At 54.8% G+C, this 17,813-nt stretch overlaps 1 protein-coding gene across 2 annotated transcripts; it reads right to left on the reverse strand.

Annotated features, from left to right (window-relative positions):
* Nucleotides 1–7,595: 7,595 nt before the first annotated feature.
* On the reverse strand, nucleotides 7,596–16,945 carry PRRT4 (proline rich transmembrane protein 4). 2 transcript variants are annotated; one of them, XM_075557715.1, is made up of 5 exons: nucleotides 16,291–16,945; nucleotides 16,106–16,210; nucleotides 15,143–15,262; nucleotides 9,201–9,430; nucleotides 8,089–8,163 (listed from the first exon to the last, which is right to left on the reverse strand). In XM_075557715.1, the coding sequence occupies exons 1-5, from the start codon at nucleotides 16,943–16,945 to the stop codon at nucleotides 8,089–8,091; spliced, it is 1,185 nt and encodes a 394-aa protein (XP_075413830.1). The 2 variants fall into 2 exon arrangements, with proteins under 2 accessions (XP_075413828.1, XP_075413830.1); XM_075557713.1 differs by having other exon boundaries at nucleotides 7,596–9,430.
* Nucleotides 16,946–17,813: the final 868 nt, after the last annotated feature.

The following is a 17,813-nucleotide window of genomic DNA, read 5'->3' on the forward strand; positions in this document are numbered from 1 at the left end:
TCTAGGTGAAGAACACAGCTTTCCCCCAGATCCTGGATGCTTCCTCCCCCCAACTACCATGATCCGAATTCTACCTTGCAGGGCTGGATAGGACAGAGGCTGTACACTGGTGCATATGAGGGCTGGAGGTACAGGGAATCCAGGGTGGATGATACCTTCAGGACCAAGGGTGTGAGGGACGATGCTGAGAGAGTGGAGGGTGAGTGTGTTGGAAGGGGGGAACTGATTGCAAGGATCCACATGTGACCTCTTCCCTGGGAGAGGGACAGCAGAGAAGGGGGGAAGGGAGACTCCTGATAGGGCAAGATATGACAAAATAACGAGGTATAAATTACCAAGGACACATGAGGGAGGGGGGAAAGGGGAGGGAGGGGGAAAAAAAGAGGACCTGATGCAAGGGGCTTAAGTGGAGAGCAAATGCTTTGAGAATGATTGGGGCAGGGAATGTATGGATGTGCTTTATACAATTGATGTATGTATATGTATGGATGGTGATAAGAGTTGTATGGGTCCCTAATAAAATGTGAAAAAAGAAAAGAGGAGAAAAAAATGATTAGGGCAGGGACTGTACAGATGTGCTTTATACAATTGATGTATGTATATGTATGAACTGTGATAAGAATTGTATGAGCCCCTAATAAATTGTTAAAATTAAAAAAAAAAGAAATCTAGGATCGGTAAATCTAGAGAGACACTAACTGGATTAATACTTTCTTCCTTTTTTAATTCATCATTTTATTTAGGGGTGCTCTTACAAATCTTGTAACAATTCATCAAGGATTAATAGTGGCTTGAGGGTACAGCAGGGCGAGTTGGGAGGACAGGAATGGCAGCTATAACAATAAGGACAAGAAAGAAGAAACTGTTCTGAAATGGATTGTGGTGATAACTTTAACTCTTTTTAATATGATGGAACTGTTAAATTGTATGATATGTAAATCATATGCCAATAAAATTATTTTTTAACTTTTCTGAAGCAAATCCAACAGATTTCAAGATTAAACCAAAACTCATTCCCACTCAGGGTAACGCATGCGCTACAGAGTAGACCTGCCTCCTGGGGTTTTCTTGGTCATAATCTACAAAAGCAGACTTCCAGGCCTTACTTCTGCCGATGGTGGGTTTGAAACACCGACGCTTCAGTTTGTCGTCCAGCTCTGCTCAGGGCCCTCAATGGCTGTTGTTTTGTTTGTTTTCTTCCAGAATTAGATCACCAGGCCTTTTTTCCAAGGCACCCCTGGTGGATTTGAACCTCCAATCTTTCGGTTAGCAGTTTAACACACAAACTGCTTCCCAGATTACAAGCACCAGAAGCAGCCAGAAGGTTCAGACCCAGTATATCACATGTATCATTCAGACAAGTCTAGTCTCAGAAAATAGGAGGCATCTGTCAAGATCAGGCAAACAATTCAGGGGATGAAAAAATTATAGATGTTAAAGTACACATAGACATATATCAGTCACAATAATCCTTTCAGTAATTATTTACCACTATGTGCTAGGTCCTGAGGGAGAAAATTGGTGAGCTAAAACTGGTCCCTGCCATCCTGGATAACACAGCGTAGTAGGAGTGGACAGGCATTAACGTTACACAGGAACCACAGCTTGGGGACTTCACATCTGACATGCCCAAAGCAAACATACCCAGGTCTTTCCAAGAGACAGACAAAGAGCTACCTTCAGGTCAGCTTATCAGCCAGACCCAAGATCTGAGTCTCAGACTGGGTCTGAGGTGCTCATGGTCCTGGAACACAGAGGGTGTCTGCCATCCCAACACATTCAGGAACCCATCCCTGGGGGATACCTCTGAACCCCACAGGATGTTTAGCTGATGAAAGTATTCAGTGCATTTCTAAACTTATTACTTTTCCATGGTAGTTGTGTGAGCACATAGTGTGCGGAGCCCCAGATCCATGGCATCCAGTTATAGCGACCCTGTAGGACAGAGTAGATGTGCCCCACCGGCATTCTGAGCCTGTGAATCTTGATGGAAGCAAACTGTCTCATTGTTCTCCTTTGGAGTGCTGGTGGACTTGAACCACTAACCTTTCAGTTAGCAGCCTAACAATTAACTCACTGTGGCAGTGAGCTACCAGGTGAGTCTCTCAGCACACTGCCATCGAGTCAATTCCAAATCATAAGAGACCCCAGAGGACAGAGGACTGTCCCTGTGGGTTTCCGAGACTGTAACCCTGACAGGAGTAGAGGTCAAGGTTTCCTCCCATGAAGAGGCTGTTGGTTTCTAACAGCTGACCTTACAGTTAGCAGCCCTACACATGGCTCACTGAGAATCAGGGCTCTTAATACGGAGAGTAGAACATTTACAAACCATGAAAGATACTGAGAAATGGAAGTTTAGCTCTCTCCCCAAACCCCACCCAATTCCAAGACATTTTAAAAATAATGTTATTAATCATTTTATTGGGGGGCTCTTACAGATCTTATAGCAATCCATCATTCAATTGTATTAAGCACACTTGTACATAGGTTGCTATCATCATTTCCAAAACATTTTCTTTCTACTTGAGCCCTTGATTTCAGCTCCTCTTTTTCCCCCTCCCTCCTCCACTCTCCCATCCTTGTGAATCCTTGACCACATATATGGTTATTTCATATCTTACACGGCCTGTTCTCTCCCTTAAGGCACATTTCTATTATTTGTCCCCCTCAGAGGGGAGGGTGGGTTTCATATATCAAACCTTGTGGTCAGTTCCCCCTTTCTCCTACTCCTCCCCCCCTCCCCTTATGGTTTTGCTACTCCCACTACTGTTCCTGGGGGTTTTATCTGTCCTGGATTTCATGTGTCAAGAGCTCTTGTCTGTACCAATGTCTAGCCAGATTTGTAAGGTAGAGATGGGCCATGATAGTGGAGGCAAGAAGGGAGGGTGTTCAGGAACTAGAGGGACAGTTGTGTGTTTCATCGGTGCTATGCTGCCCCGTGGTTGAATCGTCCCTTCCTTGTGACCCTACTGTGAGGGGAATATCCACTTGTCTACAGATGGTCTTTGCGTCTCCACTCTGACCCCCTCGTTCGCATCGATGTTTATCTTGGATCTTTTGATGCCTGATCCAGTCGACACCTCATGATCACACAGGCTGGTGTGCTTCGTCCATGTGGGCTTATTTGCTTCCCTGCTGGATGGCTGCTTGTTTAGCTTCAAGCCTCTAAGACCCCGGATGCTGTATCTTTTAACACTCAGGTGCCATCTGCTTTCATCGCCATATTGGTTTATGCGCCCATTTTGTCCAAGACAGATGAATGGACGGGTTGATAATAGTTGATGACGATTAGGCGTAAGTGGGAAGCGCTGACCATGATTTTATAAATATCTAGCTTCAGGTCAGGAGTGTATGCTTACAAAGGGAATGCCGCAGCTATTTTTCTTTTGAAACACATGACAATGAGGGGCAACATTGAAATTGCAAACATGTTTTTAAGGCTACTGGGTTAATAGACAAATAGACAAAGAAATTGGAGCAGCAGGTCATGTGCGTAAAGTTGGTTTGGGGTTCTAACTTTCACCCTTTCTTCTTCTTCTTCTCCTTTCTCCTCCCCTCCCCCCCCCCCCAGGAATCAAAATTCCATCCCCAAAGGCTGAAGGCAAGCTCAGGGCCCTAGCTGTGGGGGAAGGCCTGAACAGTTCTTGCATAGAACCCCAAGAAATCTGTTCCAATATCCCTTTTCAAGCCATACTCACCCTAAAAAGAAAATCCACTGCTAACTGCTTGATTCCAACTCTTAGTGACCCTATAGAAACCGTATAGGGCAGAGAAGAATGGTTCCAGAGGCATTTGAGGTGAGTGAATCTTTACAGAAGCAGACTGCCACATAGGCTTCCTAAGAACTGCCTACTGGGTTTGAACTACTCACTCAGTGGTTAGCAACCCAGTACTTTGCCACCGGGCTACCATCCAAAACCAAACTCACCAACCCAGCGATTCAGACTCATAACAACCCGATAGGACATAGTAGAAATGCTCTTGTGGGTTTCTGAGAATTGTACATCTTTACGGAAATAGAAAGCCTCAACTTTCTCCCTCCGAGTGGCTGATGGTTTTGAACTGCTGACTGGCTCCTAACCCCTAATGCTTTGGACCCACTTCCCTCGAGGAGAAAACCAAACTGTGTCCTTGTGCCCATCAGGGGCCAGTAGCCACCCACTGTGTGTGGAGTTCTAGCTCCCAGGGGAGGACCGCGGTATAGCTGACCCTTCAACCCTCCCCATCTTATTTCCCAGCCTCCGCCTCAGTCCCACCCCTTCCCATCCATTCACATGCAGGAGGGCACATGATTCTTCCATCAAGAATATATGCTCATCCATCTGCCTAGGACTCATGCAGCGTCCTTTATTAAATAGCAGGAGCCAGCATGCCCTGCCCCACACTAGCAACGTGACTTCCAGGGAAAATTAACTGCCGGCACCCCCTCATCCGTCACTGCGTCACTGCGCTGGTGCAGCCAGCTTCTCCCAGACCCCATTCTCTTACAAGCCAGGACTTCTCAGCATGCCTCACAACTGCAATTAATTGCTTGCACCATTGTGATTCATTATTCATGCCATGAGTTGTTTCGACTTCATAAATTCAAGGCTGGTGTCAGCACCTAGCACATTCTAAACACTCAAAAAAATTCCCAAATATTTATTAGGCAACTGAATGAATGAGAGTGTGCCTCTCCATCCCCCGAAGTACTTAGGATTGGAACAGAGGCGTGTACGCACGCATTAGAATCTACCTGGGCGTTGCCTGGGAAAGCTGCTTTGCAGGAGGCTTGAGGTGTGAAACAAGAGGCTGCTTAACCAAAGTCTTGGCCTCTTCGTGAAGTCCCAGGGTTGAGGTCATGCTTGCCGAGGAAAACCACAGCTTCAGGTAAAGGGAGTGTTGGGGCTGGTGAAGATGGATGTGGAATCCCCACCCACCCACCCAACAAACACACAAAAAACAAACACCACCCAGCCCAGGCCGCTCCTACTCATGGGGACACTGAGGGGCAGAGAACAGCCCCAGGGGGTTTCCAAAGCCTGTGCCAGCCTCTTTCTCTCCAAGACAGACTGATGGGCTGGAACGGGCACCTTGTGTTTAGCAGCCAAATCCTGCATCCAACTTACACACAGCCCTAAGTAGCCCCATCCAGAGCTTCCAGACAGAAAAGGAGAGAGAGAGAGAGAGAGAGAGAGAGAGAGAGAGAGAGAGAGAGAGAGAGAGAGAGAGAGAGAGAGAGAGAGAGAGAGAGAGAGAGAGAGAACCAAGACCCCTGGTGAGGAGTGTACAGAGGCTCAGGTGAGGACAGGATGGCATGGCCCAAGGGAGTGTCCTAACCAGAGGCAGATGTGGGAAAGAGAAGGAGCGATTGCTCAGAGCACCAGCGCTCCTTCCATGACAGGAAGCAGTGCCAAAGCATCCAGCCACGGCCACTCTGACACCAGTGAGAAATACCCATAATTAGGAGTCTGGCAGTTCCCTGGGCCTCAGCCCAGAGTGGCGATGCAGCAAGAATTTCTGAGGCAAGTCAAGCCAAGCCGGGTGATAGAGGAGACACTAGTCCTGGTTCCTCAGCTGTGCCTGCGCCTCTCCATCTCTCCCTCACTCCCCACTGTCTGACCCTCCTCCCCCTCTTCTGCAAGGGAGGGAGCTTCCTCTGCAAGGGAGCAGCAGCTTTGCTCCCTGACAAGTCCCTGCAGTGGCCCCTGGTCTGCCTCCAGGTTTCCCAAAGCCTGACATGCAGAGTTAGGACACCCACTTGGACTCCTGTCCTTCCGCATCAGGCCCAGTGTGTGTGCCCTGCAGGGTCCCGTGCTGTGGGGCTCACCTGTCAAAGCCCTGCCCAGCTGTCCATTCCACCCTGGTTCACACAGCTCAGAGCCAAATGCTCTGAGATGGAGCCCTAGCCTAGTGGCTGGCATGACCATGGGTCTCTGCACTGGGAGTTATGCTTGGGAACTGGGAGTAGGAGGCTTGGGAAAGCAGGTTTTCTCCAGAAAGGACCAGCACCCATGGGAGATGCTGCTGCTGCTGCTGGATATATATATATATATATATATATATATATATATATATAGTGTGTGTGTGTGTGTGTGTGTGTGTGTGTGTGTGCCCAACCTACCTTGAAGAGCTTCTGCTGGTGTTGAAGAAGGTCTCCTCTTTATGAATCCCAAGCTGTGCAAACCTGGCAGGGGTATTGCTGGGAAATCCCAGCTCAGGGCTACCTGGCCCTCATGCATGTGTATCCACGTCTCCTTCACTGATTTCTAGACTAGAGCCTGTCGGGCTAGATGCCCTGGGGGTGGAGTGGTTTCCATTGGGCTGCTAACCTCAAGATCCACAGTTCAAACCCTCTGGATCTACCTAAGAAAGATGAGGCATCTGCTTCCACAAAGAGTTACTGCCTGGGAAATTCTGTCCTATAGTGTTACTATGAGTCAAAATTGACGCACGAGCAGTGGGTTTTAGTCCCAAGACAGGGAGGAGCATGCAAACCGTTAAAGCACTTGGCCTTGAAGGTACAACAGCGTGGAGATTTGAGACCACCAGGATGCCTATGCAGGTGACCTGCTGAAAACCCCGTGGAACAGTAGTTCTGTTCTGACCTATATGGGTTCTTTTGGGTCAGCACCACAGCCACTGGTTATTCTCTAGCCAGGTGTCCACCAGGAAGTGAAGTCAGGACAGGTATTTCCACCGAAGATCTCGTCTCTTGGGAGTTGTGACCCATTTCTAGAAAAAGCCCCTTCCCAAATAGTCAGAAGGTCCTCAGGGGGGACGTCCAGGACTCTCGCGAATCTCAGCCACAGGACAAGGCTCCTCTCTCCTGTCAGGCTGCATAATGGTGAGGCCTTGAGATGCTATCCACAAGTTCAAAGCCACTGCTCAGAGGCAGGAGAAAGATGAGGCTTTCTACTATCAAGATTGACAGTGTCAGAAACCCACGGGGGCAGTTCCACTCTGTTCTACAGGGTCGCTACCAGTCAGAATCTACTTGCTGGCGGGGAGTGCAAGTCTAAGGTGGCCCACCCACCCAAGGGTTGCTTCTCTCCCACAGCTGTTGACTTACCTAAGCCTTCCCAATAAAGATCAGACCTTTGTCCTCTGAAAATATTTTATTGATAAATTAACTCTGAATGCGCTCGCCTCCCACCCAACTTGGGCAACAGCTCCTTGGTGGGTCTCGAGGCCCTCTGGGGAGGGGTCAGTTGGGGGACCAGGGGTGGTGCTCACCCCAGGAGGTGGATGTGGGAACTGAGGCATGTACAGCCTCCAGAAACCAACCACTCCTGTTCAGCACCAGAGTGGCCAGTGAAGCACCTTGGACCTTTATTGCTGGTGACTGGCCAGGGCAGTAGGATCCCCTGCCAGGCAAGAATTGCAGCTTGGGGCATCCGTGCCCAGGGCTCCAGAGAAGGTGGCACTAGTCTCCGATCACCAGAGCCTGACTGCTGACGGGGCCTCCTCCACCATCCAGGAGTCCCTGAATGCAGGAGGAGGCAGGTAAACATCTGAGCCCAGTGGGACTGGGGAGGCTTACAGTGTGCAGGTCTCAGGCAGGGCGGCGCGGGGAAGGAGCAGGAGCGCAGGATGAGGGGCGAGAGACCACCCCTTCACAGGTCAACAGTGTCACTGCCCATGCTCAGCTCATCGATCTGCCGGCAGGCGTCCAGGAATTGCTCCTGGAGCAAGGCCTCCTCAGCCCGCAGCTGGCGGGCAGGCTCCGGGGAGTCGCGGGATGGAGGGGTCAGGGCCTGGTAGGAGCCTGAGGCGGGGAGGCTGGGGCTGCTTGCGGCTGGCCGTGGGGGACTAAGGACGCAGACTAGCGGACAGCGCGGAGGTCTGTCTGGGCTGGAGCAGAGCAGCATGGAGGAGCTGTCCCGGGAGAGTCCGCACAGGGAGCCAGACGAAGCGCTGCTGCCCACTGGCCAGGCCCCAGGAGAGGGCGGCTCTGGGGACGTGGGGGATGTGGGGGCCTCCTCCTCAGCCTTCCCGCTGGCTGCGGACCCCTCCTGGGGCCCCAGGGAGACAGCGCGGTAGAGGCCGAGCCCCGGCAGGGCTTCTCCGAAGGCGGGCCCCTGGAAGAGGCCGGGAGCCAGCAGGGCCTCACTGCAGAGCGCCTCCTCGATGCTGCGCCGCAGGTTGATCGGGGAGGGCGGCCGAAAGTCCACGGTGCAGTCGCTGCTGGGGGACGAGGCGTGCGAAGATGCCGGGTGGGCGGCCCTGCCCTCCAAGCCCAGGCAGCCGCCTCCCTGCAGGAGGAGGTCGGGGCCCGGGCCGGCCAGGGCGCACAACTGCAGCAGCTCCGCCTCGCCGCCGCGCACCAGGGTGCTGCCCAGGGGCTCCTTGGCAGGGAGGCCGGGGCCCCAGCTCCCGGGCAGCAGCGGCGCCGCATGGCCCGGGGACAGGCGGAAGAGTTTGGCCCAGCAGCGCGGAGGCACCCGCGGGCTGCAGAGCGCCGGGTAGAGACCCAGCAAGGCCAAGGGCAGGGCAACACCCACCTCGCCAAGGCGCAGGCCCAGCTGGAAGGCCCACCAGGGCCAGGGCCCCTCCAGACCGGGCTGGCCGCCGTAGCCCAGGGCGTGCAGCACCTCATAGCCCTGCAAGGCTCCGCTCAGCAGCCCGAAGGTGCCCGCTACTGGGGCCGTGCGCGCCGCGCGCCGCCACGATTCCCGCGGGGCGAAGGGGCTGCGCGCCTGGCGGAGCGGGGTGGCGCCCTTGAAGCCGGATCCCCCCAGGGGCGCCCCAGCCCTCCGCCGCCGGCCCCGCAAGCAGGAGAGCGCCAGCAGGAGCCCGGAGAGCAGCGCGGCCAGGAGGGCGTGCAGACCGCGGGCGGCGAGCCGCAGGGGCCGCAGCGGGCGGTGCGCGGCGCTCCCCAGGGCAGCGGCGGCCGCCAGCCCCAGGCCCAGGAGCAGCAGCGCGGCCAGCCCTCCGGGGCACCGCGGCGGCCGCGGCCGGGCCATCAGGAGGCAGGCCAGCCCCAGGCCAGAGGCCAGGCAGGGCAGCGGGAGGTCCTGCAGCAGCAGCCAGGCCAGCGCGGGCAGCCGGGCCCGGTGCCCGTAGGCGTCGTAGAAGAGCGGGAAGGCCCGCGTGGCCCCAGCCGAGAGCAGCAGCAGGTCCAGCAGCGCCAGGCAGGGCGCCCCGGGCGGGCAGCGCCAGGGCAAGAGGGCTAGAGCCAGTAGAGCCAGCAGAGCCACCAGGCCGAAGAGCGCGCCCACCCCATACACGTGGGCCTCCCAGGCCAGTCCCCAGCGAGCCCGGGCCTCGGCCCAGTCGGCCCCGAGGGTCAGGAAGAAGAGCGGCAGAGGCGGCGCCGCCGGAGGCTGCAGCTCCGAGTCCTGTGGTTGTCCGAGGTCGCAGGGCTCTGGCCCACACTCTGGCTGCGCAGAAGCGTTGTCGAGGTCGGTGGGAGAAGGGTCATCTGGGCCCAAGGTGGGGATGATCGGGTCTGTGGGAAAAGAACCCGTGGAAGCAAGGGATACCCAGGACTTGCCCCCCCCACCCCCACCCCCAGGCAAGCCGCTGCACAGGCTCCTGCTGTGGTGTGAACTCCCACCACATCCCCCTTCAGTTCCCTGTGTTGTTCCTTCCCCGTATCACAATGTGATTGCGCAGAACAGGGTGCATTTCCTAAAGAAGGCAACGGATTCTAGAACTGAAAGGGACTGTACAGCTGCTACAGCCCCCACCCCGCCCCCACCTGGAGAACAAGGGTTTGTACTCAGCTGACTTCTCTCACTGAAACGGTTCAAGGGTTTAAGTACACGAATAAACCGGTTCGCCAGATGCAGACGCTGAGGTTCCAAGAGGCAAAATACTTGTCCAGGATAGCAAAAGGTCAGGACCATAGCTAGCCTGCAGGCCTGAGCGCTGGTCCAATGATTCCAAACCTCTCCCTACGAGTTTGCCCATCTCTTGTTCTGTGCCCCTAACATTCAACCCTGGTGCCAGGAAACACTGGCCCCCTTCACACACACAGATACATACACACATACATACACACACAGGCATAAGCAGACACACTCACATACAGACATACACACAGAGACACATACACACATCCATCCACACACACAGGCACAATCAGACACACTCACATACACACATACAGACACACAGACAGACACACACAGCAGGAGAGAGAAGCCACTCCTGTTCCAGTGCTTGGAGAACACACTTCTCCTTATTCACTGGCCTTCCTGCCTGCTAAACTCTCAACCTTGTGGCTGTGGATCAGATCCTGACTCACCCACAAAGCCATTGGTCAAAGGCTGTGTGTATAAATAGCCCTTTGGTTCTTAGCCCATTTTACAGAAGGTGACATTGAGATGGACTCACTAGCCTAAAAACAGCTTCCCAAAGAGGCTTCCCTTGAACCTCAGGAAGGAGCAATTTGGGCGATTGAGTGAGTCCCTCAGGTACCCTGGGGCTTGCTCACTCAGCCCCTCAGCCCCATGTTGGATGCCAGCACCTTCCACTTGGGGGGAGCGGGAATCAACCATGATGAGACAGGGTGAAGAGTAAGATGCCTGGGCCCAGAGGGGAGTGAGAAAGGGTGACATCAGGGGTTCTTTTCATAATCAGGAAGTCAGGGAAGATGCTGGAGGCTGAGCCTCTCTCTGCAGACCTGCAGATGCTGGGGAGAATGGAGGGAGAAAGAGAGGTAGAGAAGGATGGGGGCAGCCTCAGAGGGCAGGGCGGGGGGCAGACTGCAGACTGGAGGCAGATGGGGAGTGCTGGAGAAGCCTGTTCTGTTGGCCCTGTCCTGCCAGCCCCAGGGAAATTCCACCCCGACCCCAGGTGGGACCAGCTCACACTGGGAACACGCCCAACAGAGCAGTCCTGAGAACAGGGACTAGGAGGGAAGGGCCAGAGAGCTCTGGCTTGGAGAGAAGAGACAATGGAATCAGACATGAGGGGAGGCAGACAAGGCGGGGTCAACAATGAGCCAGCTGTCACTGCCTCTTAGAGGAATATGGCAGCATTGCCCGGGTCCGGTTCCATCACCTTCTTCACATCAGAAATGGGTAGGAGGCCTAGCGCACAGGACTGTGCAGAGGCTCAGTGAGATGATGTGTCCAGGCTCTTGGAATCCACAGAGGTCTGCCCTCTTCCAGCCTCACTTTTCACCAGGGCCCACAGGGAGCCCCATCTCTCACCTCTGTCCCAGAGCACAGTGGCGGCTAGAACAAACGTCAACATTCCTTGGAAGCCAGGAAAGAAATGAATTCTAACCAGAAAGTGGACCAAGCCTGCTGCAGCGTGGACGGCTGTCCAGGGTGGGACCTTTTGAAAGCCAATCAGCAGACCTTTCTTCTGCGGCACTTCTGGGGGGGGGGGGGGGGTTAAACCAGCGGCCTGTCAGTTCAGTAGTTAAGTGTGTAACCCCCTGGCACCGTTTACCAGGAACTCTTGACAAACCGCAAACACAGCCTGCAGGCACAGGGAAGGCTGTGCTGAATGGGAAGCACTGCTGCCAGGGCTCAGAGCAAGTCCAGGTGCCCAGAGCTGGGCAGGTGAGCTGGGGGTGGGGACAGGGAGAAGAAACCCCAGCTTTTGTCTTTGAGGGGTTCACTTGATCTGTCTCCTGGCACCCCACTGGAGCCTTCCGTTTCTCACAGAAGACAGTGATCTCTGGTCTCCATTCCCAGAACCCCTCTCCTGAACAACCCTCCCTCCAAGGTGGCCCTGCAGCCCCTCTTGACCTCTGGGGGGTGGGGGGGGCACAGATGGGATGTCTATGTGGGTGATCTCATAAGTGAGGCAGGAGGAGGCTGGAGAGAGGTGTGGGCTGGGACAAGCTACTTTAGGGTCAATCTGCCAGCAGCCTGGATCACAGGGCCGGGGTGGGGGGAGGTGTCCCTGCTCCACTGTGAAGCCTCAGCTGTCTCCATCCCCGCCCCACTGGAGCCCCAATACCTCCATGTCATTGAGACTAATATCCTTCTGGGGTGGGGGTGGCATCATTCACAACAAGAATGGCATGGGCACCCATCAATCAGAAGGAGCCAGGCAGGGTGGTGGGAGGCGGGGGTGGGCAGGGAGGAGTGTCAGAGCACTAAAGGCAGTGGGTCCCTAACAACTTGTCTGGAAGTGTCTCAGTACGTTAGCCAAGTGGACAGCTGCCCTGATTGATATGTACTGGCAGAGCCCAGCTCTGTCCATGCATACCTAATGTGAGAGAACCCCCAAGGGCTGAAGGCTAACCTCACCTACCTTGTTGAGGACCTAGAGGAGACTCACTCGGTCCCCTATCTGCTTGGCACTCTGCTCCCACGGGTGCAGTCCAGTCCTCCTGGGTTTATCCAAGAGGAGAAGGCAGGAAGAGGCTGGGTTCCTGCAGCCCCAGTGAAGGGGGGAGGATGCCAACCTGCCAAGCCAGGCTCGCTCTGACACTGTCCAGACTCATTAAACCTGCCTAGCCATCTCTGTCACCCAGGCTGACACACCGCTACCAGCATCCTTCCCCTGAGGCACAGAGCCAGCCCCCCACCCCACAGCAGACTCGAAACTGTGACCCACTAAGGGTGCATGGGAACCAGAGGGACCATAGAGAGTCCAAGCTAGAGCCAGTGAGCTCGCCGGTGCCTTGTTAAATCTGTTGCTGAAGGGAGCAGGGGGCACGGGGTTCCACTGCTGAGCTCCCAGCCACAGTCAACCTTCTGCAGAAGCAAAGTGGACTCTGCAGGCCCTGGGCACACACCTTCACCTGTCAAAAGCCGCCCCCTGCCCACCCACCAACCGCAGATGGGCCTTTCGCACTATGGGTGGCGTTCTGAGGTAGACAAGAAGTCCCACTGCTGCCTTGGGCCCCAGGGTGGGGGCATCTGAGTGTGAGGTCTGGAAGGGTATGTGGGAGAAAGACCACGGTCAATGGCTATCATTCAGTGAGCATTTAACTTGTGCCCGGTCGGATGTCTGGAAGCATGACCATAACTCTGCAGAAGAGCTGCTAACCATGAAACCTTATTGTACAAAAGGCAGTTCTTGGGTGTGCAAATGGTGAGTTTACTTGGCTGCTCACAGGAAGGCTGGTAGTTCAAGCTTACCCAGAGGCAGGCACTTCAGAAGAAAGTGCTGATGATCAACCCCACTACCCCCACCAAAAACTCAGCCTTTGAAAACCCTAAGGAGCCCAGGTCTCCTCGGACACACGTGAGTTTGCTGAGTTTGTTGTGAGCTTGTCGACGTGATGGCAATAGGCTTATTGTAGAGATGAGAAGACTCGGGCTCAGAGAGGTTAAGGAACCTACCCAAGGCCCCTCAGCTAGTCACTAAGACTCAACGTCAGGTCTGCAAGATTCCAGGGCGCCTATGATGCTCACTCTCCCGACACAATGGCTGGAGCCAAAGTGGGTGAACAAGTAAATGTGGTGAAGAAAGCTGATGGTGCCCGACTATCAAAAGAGATAGTGACTGGGGTCTTAAAGGCTTGAAGATAAACAAGCGGCCATCTAGCTCAGAAGCAACAAAGTCCACACGGAAGAACACACCAGCCTGTGTGATCGAGTGGTCCCAAAGGGATCAGTTACCAGGCATCAAAGAACAAAAAATCATATCATTGACTGCACACCTCCATGATAGGATCGCTGAAGACAAATGGGTGCATAAGCAAATGTGGTGAAGAAAGCTGATGGTGCCCGGCTATCAAAAGAGATAGTGTCTGGGGTCTTAAAGGCTTAAAGGTGAACAAGCGGCCATCTAGCTCAGAAGCAAATAAGCCCACATGGAAGAAGCACACCGGCCAGTGCGATCACGAGGTGCCAAGGGACCAGGTATAAGGCATCATGCAAAAAAAAAAAGATATAAGTGTGTGTATGTATGTGTATATATGTATATGTATATATGTATATATATATACCATATTAAATGAAGGGAGAAGTGCAGAGTGGAGACCCAAGGCCCAAGTGTCGGCCAATGGAGATCCCCTCATAGAGGGGTTTAGGAGAGGAGATGGGTTAATTAGGGTGTGAGGTAGTATCGATGAAGAACACAGCTTTCCCCCAGATCCTGGATGCTTCCTCCCCCGAACTACCATGATCCGAATTCTACCTTGCAGGGCTGGATAGGACAGAGGCTGTACACTGGTACATATGAGGGCTGGAGGTACAGGGAATCCAGGGTGGATGATACCTTCAGGACCAAGGGTGTGAGGGACGATGCTGGGAGAGTGGAGGGTGAGTGGGTTGGAAAGGGGGAACTGATTACAAGGATCCACATGTGACCTCTTCCCTGGGAGAGGGACAGCAGAGAAGGGGGGAAGGGAGACTCCGGATAGGGCAAGATATGACAAAATAACGATGTATAAATTACCAAGGGCACATGAGGGAGGGGGGAAAGGGGAGGGAGGGGAAAAAAAAAAAGAGGACCTGATGCAAGGGGCTTAAGTGGAGAGCAAATGCCTTGAGAATGATTGGGGCAGGGAATGTATGGATGTGCTTTATACAATTGATGTATGTATATGTATGGATGGTGATAAGAGTTGTATGAGTCCCTAATAAAATATAAAAAAAGAAAAGAGGAGAAAAAAATGATTAGGGCAAAGACTGTACAGATGTGCTTTATACAATTGATGTATGTATATGTATGAACTGTGATAAGAATTGTATGAGCCCCAATAAATTGTTAAAAAAAAAAAAAAGATTCCAGAGCGCAGGGACCTCCTCTGCACCGCCAGCTCGCTTGTCTGCATGCATGTTCTGGGAGGTTCCCTTGATTGAGGGAGGCACCTGTCTGTTTAAGGCACTCTCTTCAGTGTCTTCCAGGTGAGTGGCCTAGGCCCTGCTCTGCTCAGAGCCAATAGCATGTCAAGTCGGATCAGATGCAAAGGAGAGAGCCCCTTGGGGGTGGGGTGGGGTGGAAAGGTGGGCCAGGCTGACTGTCGTGAGGGTGAGGTCAGTGCTGTGCGCCCCTAATCCACTTTCTACCCCCTGCCCTGTCGGCCTGTGACTGCGAAGCCTGCAGAGGACCCTTGACCCAGCTCTGAGGCCCTTCTCCAGCCACGCTGGGTCTCAGACCAGGAATATTTCTGTCCATGGTCAGGAGGAAGAGAATGAGGATGACATGGTGATGGCCATGAAATAAAAGAGTCCCCAAAGGGGCTAGCACATAATACGTGCTCAGTCACAAAGTGCCGAGTTCCCGTGAAAGGAACCCTTACCTGGTGACTCCGTTGCAACGGTGACAGAGCTCGGGGAGGCAGCTGGATCCAGCAGGCTCGGCCTGGAAAGCTTCCTCTCTGGAGGATGGGAGGACGGGGACTGCGTGGTGCCAAAGAACCCTGTGGAGGGAGCACATGGGGATCAGCTGCCACCCTCCCTGCTGGGCTGGGACTTCGGAGAGCATCCTGCCCTCGTGCTGGTCCCACAAATGCCACTATCCCAGGAAGGCTAGCTGCATGCACACCAGAGCTCAGCCAGCAAGGATGGAGCCAGCCTGGGCCTGGCAGGGAGGACATTACCCTGCAAGAGCAGTGGCCCGTGTGCCAGTCAAGAGAACAATGCAGGCGGCCACAGAGGCACAGAGGAAAGGGCGGGGCTGAGCAGGCCCCAAGCTCAGGGCTTAGCATGCAGCCGTCATTGTTGGCTGCTGTTGTTATGGGACTGCACAAACAGCAGGATCCGACCATTATGAACAATCCTCCTCCCGGTTTTCTTTGGCTGAGCTCAGATGGTGTAGTGACAGTGGTTCCACATTGGGATGCTAACCTCAAGGGCAGCAGTTTGAAACCACCAGTCACTCCTCAGGAGGAAGGAGGGAGTTTCTACTCCTGTACAGAGTTACAGTCCCAGGGGCAGTTCTACCCAGCCCTAAAGGGTCCCCATGGTGGGTTGGCATGGACCCAGTGGCAGTGACTGTGGTCTTGGTTTGAGATCTTCATAAGTAGGTCCCCAGTCCTTTCTTCTTAGTCTGTCTTTGTCTGGAAGTTCTGCAGAAATGTGCTCAGTATCAGAGCAACACTCCAGCTTCCACTGACAGATGGGGGTGTTTGGGCTGTGCATGGGGTGCATTGTCTGGGAATCAAACAGGGTCCCCTGCATATAAGACACAGACTTCACCACCAGACCACCACAGCAGGCAGAGGCCCCGGGCTGCCTAAACATTTGTTGAAACCAACACTCACCTGGGGATTCTGAAACTCCAGAGGCAGAGTTTGGGGATGTCGTTGCGCCTGGGAGGCTCGGCCCTGAGACGTTCCGGAGGGGTGATAGAGTGGTGCCAAAGAACCCTGCCAAAGGAGGCCTGCTGAAGCAGCTGCTGCCAGGGCCATCTAGCAGGAGCTCCCCCTCAGGAGTAGAGAGTACTCACCAAAGGGTCCCAGGCGCCCAGCAATCTCTGCCAGGCTGGCCCGTAGGCTAGGCAGCAGGGGCAACGTCCGGTGCCCAAGCGTGGGGGCAGCACCGGCTCTCACTGCCATATCAAACTTCAGTTCCAGCTCACTCTGGTGGGGCCTGGGTGCACTAAATGGAGGCGCTGTGGCTGTCAGGGCAGAGCCCCAGGTCACAGAGCCCATCTGGGGCTGGGAGGGAGCTGTGGGCCGGGCCTGGGGCCCAGAGAGTGGGGATGTGGATGCCAAGGGCAGGGAGGAGGCCCAGGGCAGAGAGCTACCTTCAGCGGAGCCCCACTCAGGGGGAGAGTTCCCCAGAGAGCCCATCAGCAGTTCCCAAAGGGGATCCATCCTCAGCCCACTGGTCACTTCCTCCTCCTCAGGCTCCCGGCCCAGTCCAGGAGGTAGTCGCTGGGTTTCGGTGACAGGGCTCCCCCAGGCAGCAGCCGGGCCCCGAAGGTGGAATTTGAAGTTAAGTCCCAGGTTGAGCGACAGCATCGAGGCCTCACTCTGAGGTGGGGGGCTCAAGGTGGTGAGAGTGACACCTGGGGTTGGGGGGGCCAGCTGGGGGCCCACAGGGACGGCTAGCAGGGCCCAGCAGAAGAGCCCTAGCCCCAGGCAGCCACAGCTGGCCATGGCCTTACACCTCTAGCTGGAGCCAGGCCTGGGGGTGGGGGGAGCACCAGGGGTGGGGAGGGGGTGGGGTGGGCGCAGGTCTTCAGCACCTTTGAGCTCGAGGGTCCTGGATAAAGGAGAGACTCATGAGTACTGGCTGGGGCCTTCCCTTTCCAGGATCCCATGTCGGCCTGGTGAGGGGGTGGGGGCATACAAAGTTCTGTCTAAGGCAAGGGTGACATGCTGGCTCTGCATTTGGCCACCCCTGCCTCCACCTGCTTGGCCTGGGGCTGGGCCAGACTGCATTGCTCAATTACCCCACAGCGTGAGCTTGGATATAATTACCCCACGGGGTGGGCTTAAACTCAGTCCCCCTTCCCTCCCCACCTTCCTGCATCCCCAAATTTCCACTGAGGCAGAGGAGCACCCTGCATGCTGTGAACAAACAAAACCTCACTTCCTGATAGGGCCAAACCTAGTCCTGCCCCCACCCACCCCCTGCCCCAATCTGAGACCTAGCCCTGGAGCTGGCTCAGACCACTGGTCACAGACCCTGGGAGGGCAGAGGGCAGAGATAAGGGTCTGCAGAGCTGAGGGGAGCGCTGGTAGGCAGGGCTGGGTCCCCTCAACCACGCCCCTACCCCAGACCCTAGACGTATCTGGGGAGGGGCAGCTTGGAAAAGGCAGGCCTGCTGTGGTTGAGGCCTCCCAGCCCCCTATCCCCTCCACCAGAGCCCCAGCACACACATCTGGTGGGGGGAGGGGATGGAGAGCCAGGGAGCACACATGCACCAGCACCCATACAATCACACACAGGGCCACACCTAGCACCCGTGACACTCTCCCACTCACCCTTCACAACCCCCTGCGCACACGTGCACGCGCACAC

The sequence above is a fragment of the Tenrec ecaudatus genome, chromosome 9, assembly GCF_050624435.1.
Source record: "Tenrec ecaudatus isolate mTenEca1 chromosome 9, mTenEca1.hap1, whole genome shotgun sequence".
NCBI lineage: Eukaryota > Metazoa > Chordata > Mammalia > Afrosoricida > Tenrecidae > Tenrec > Tenrec ecaudatus.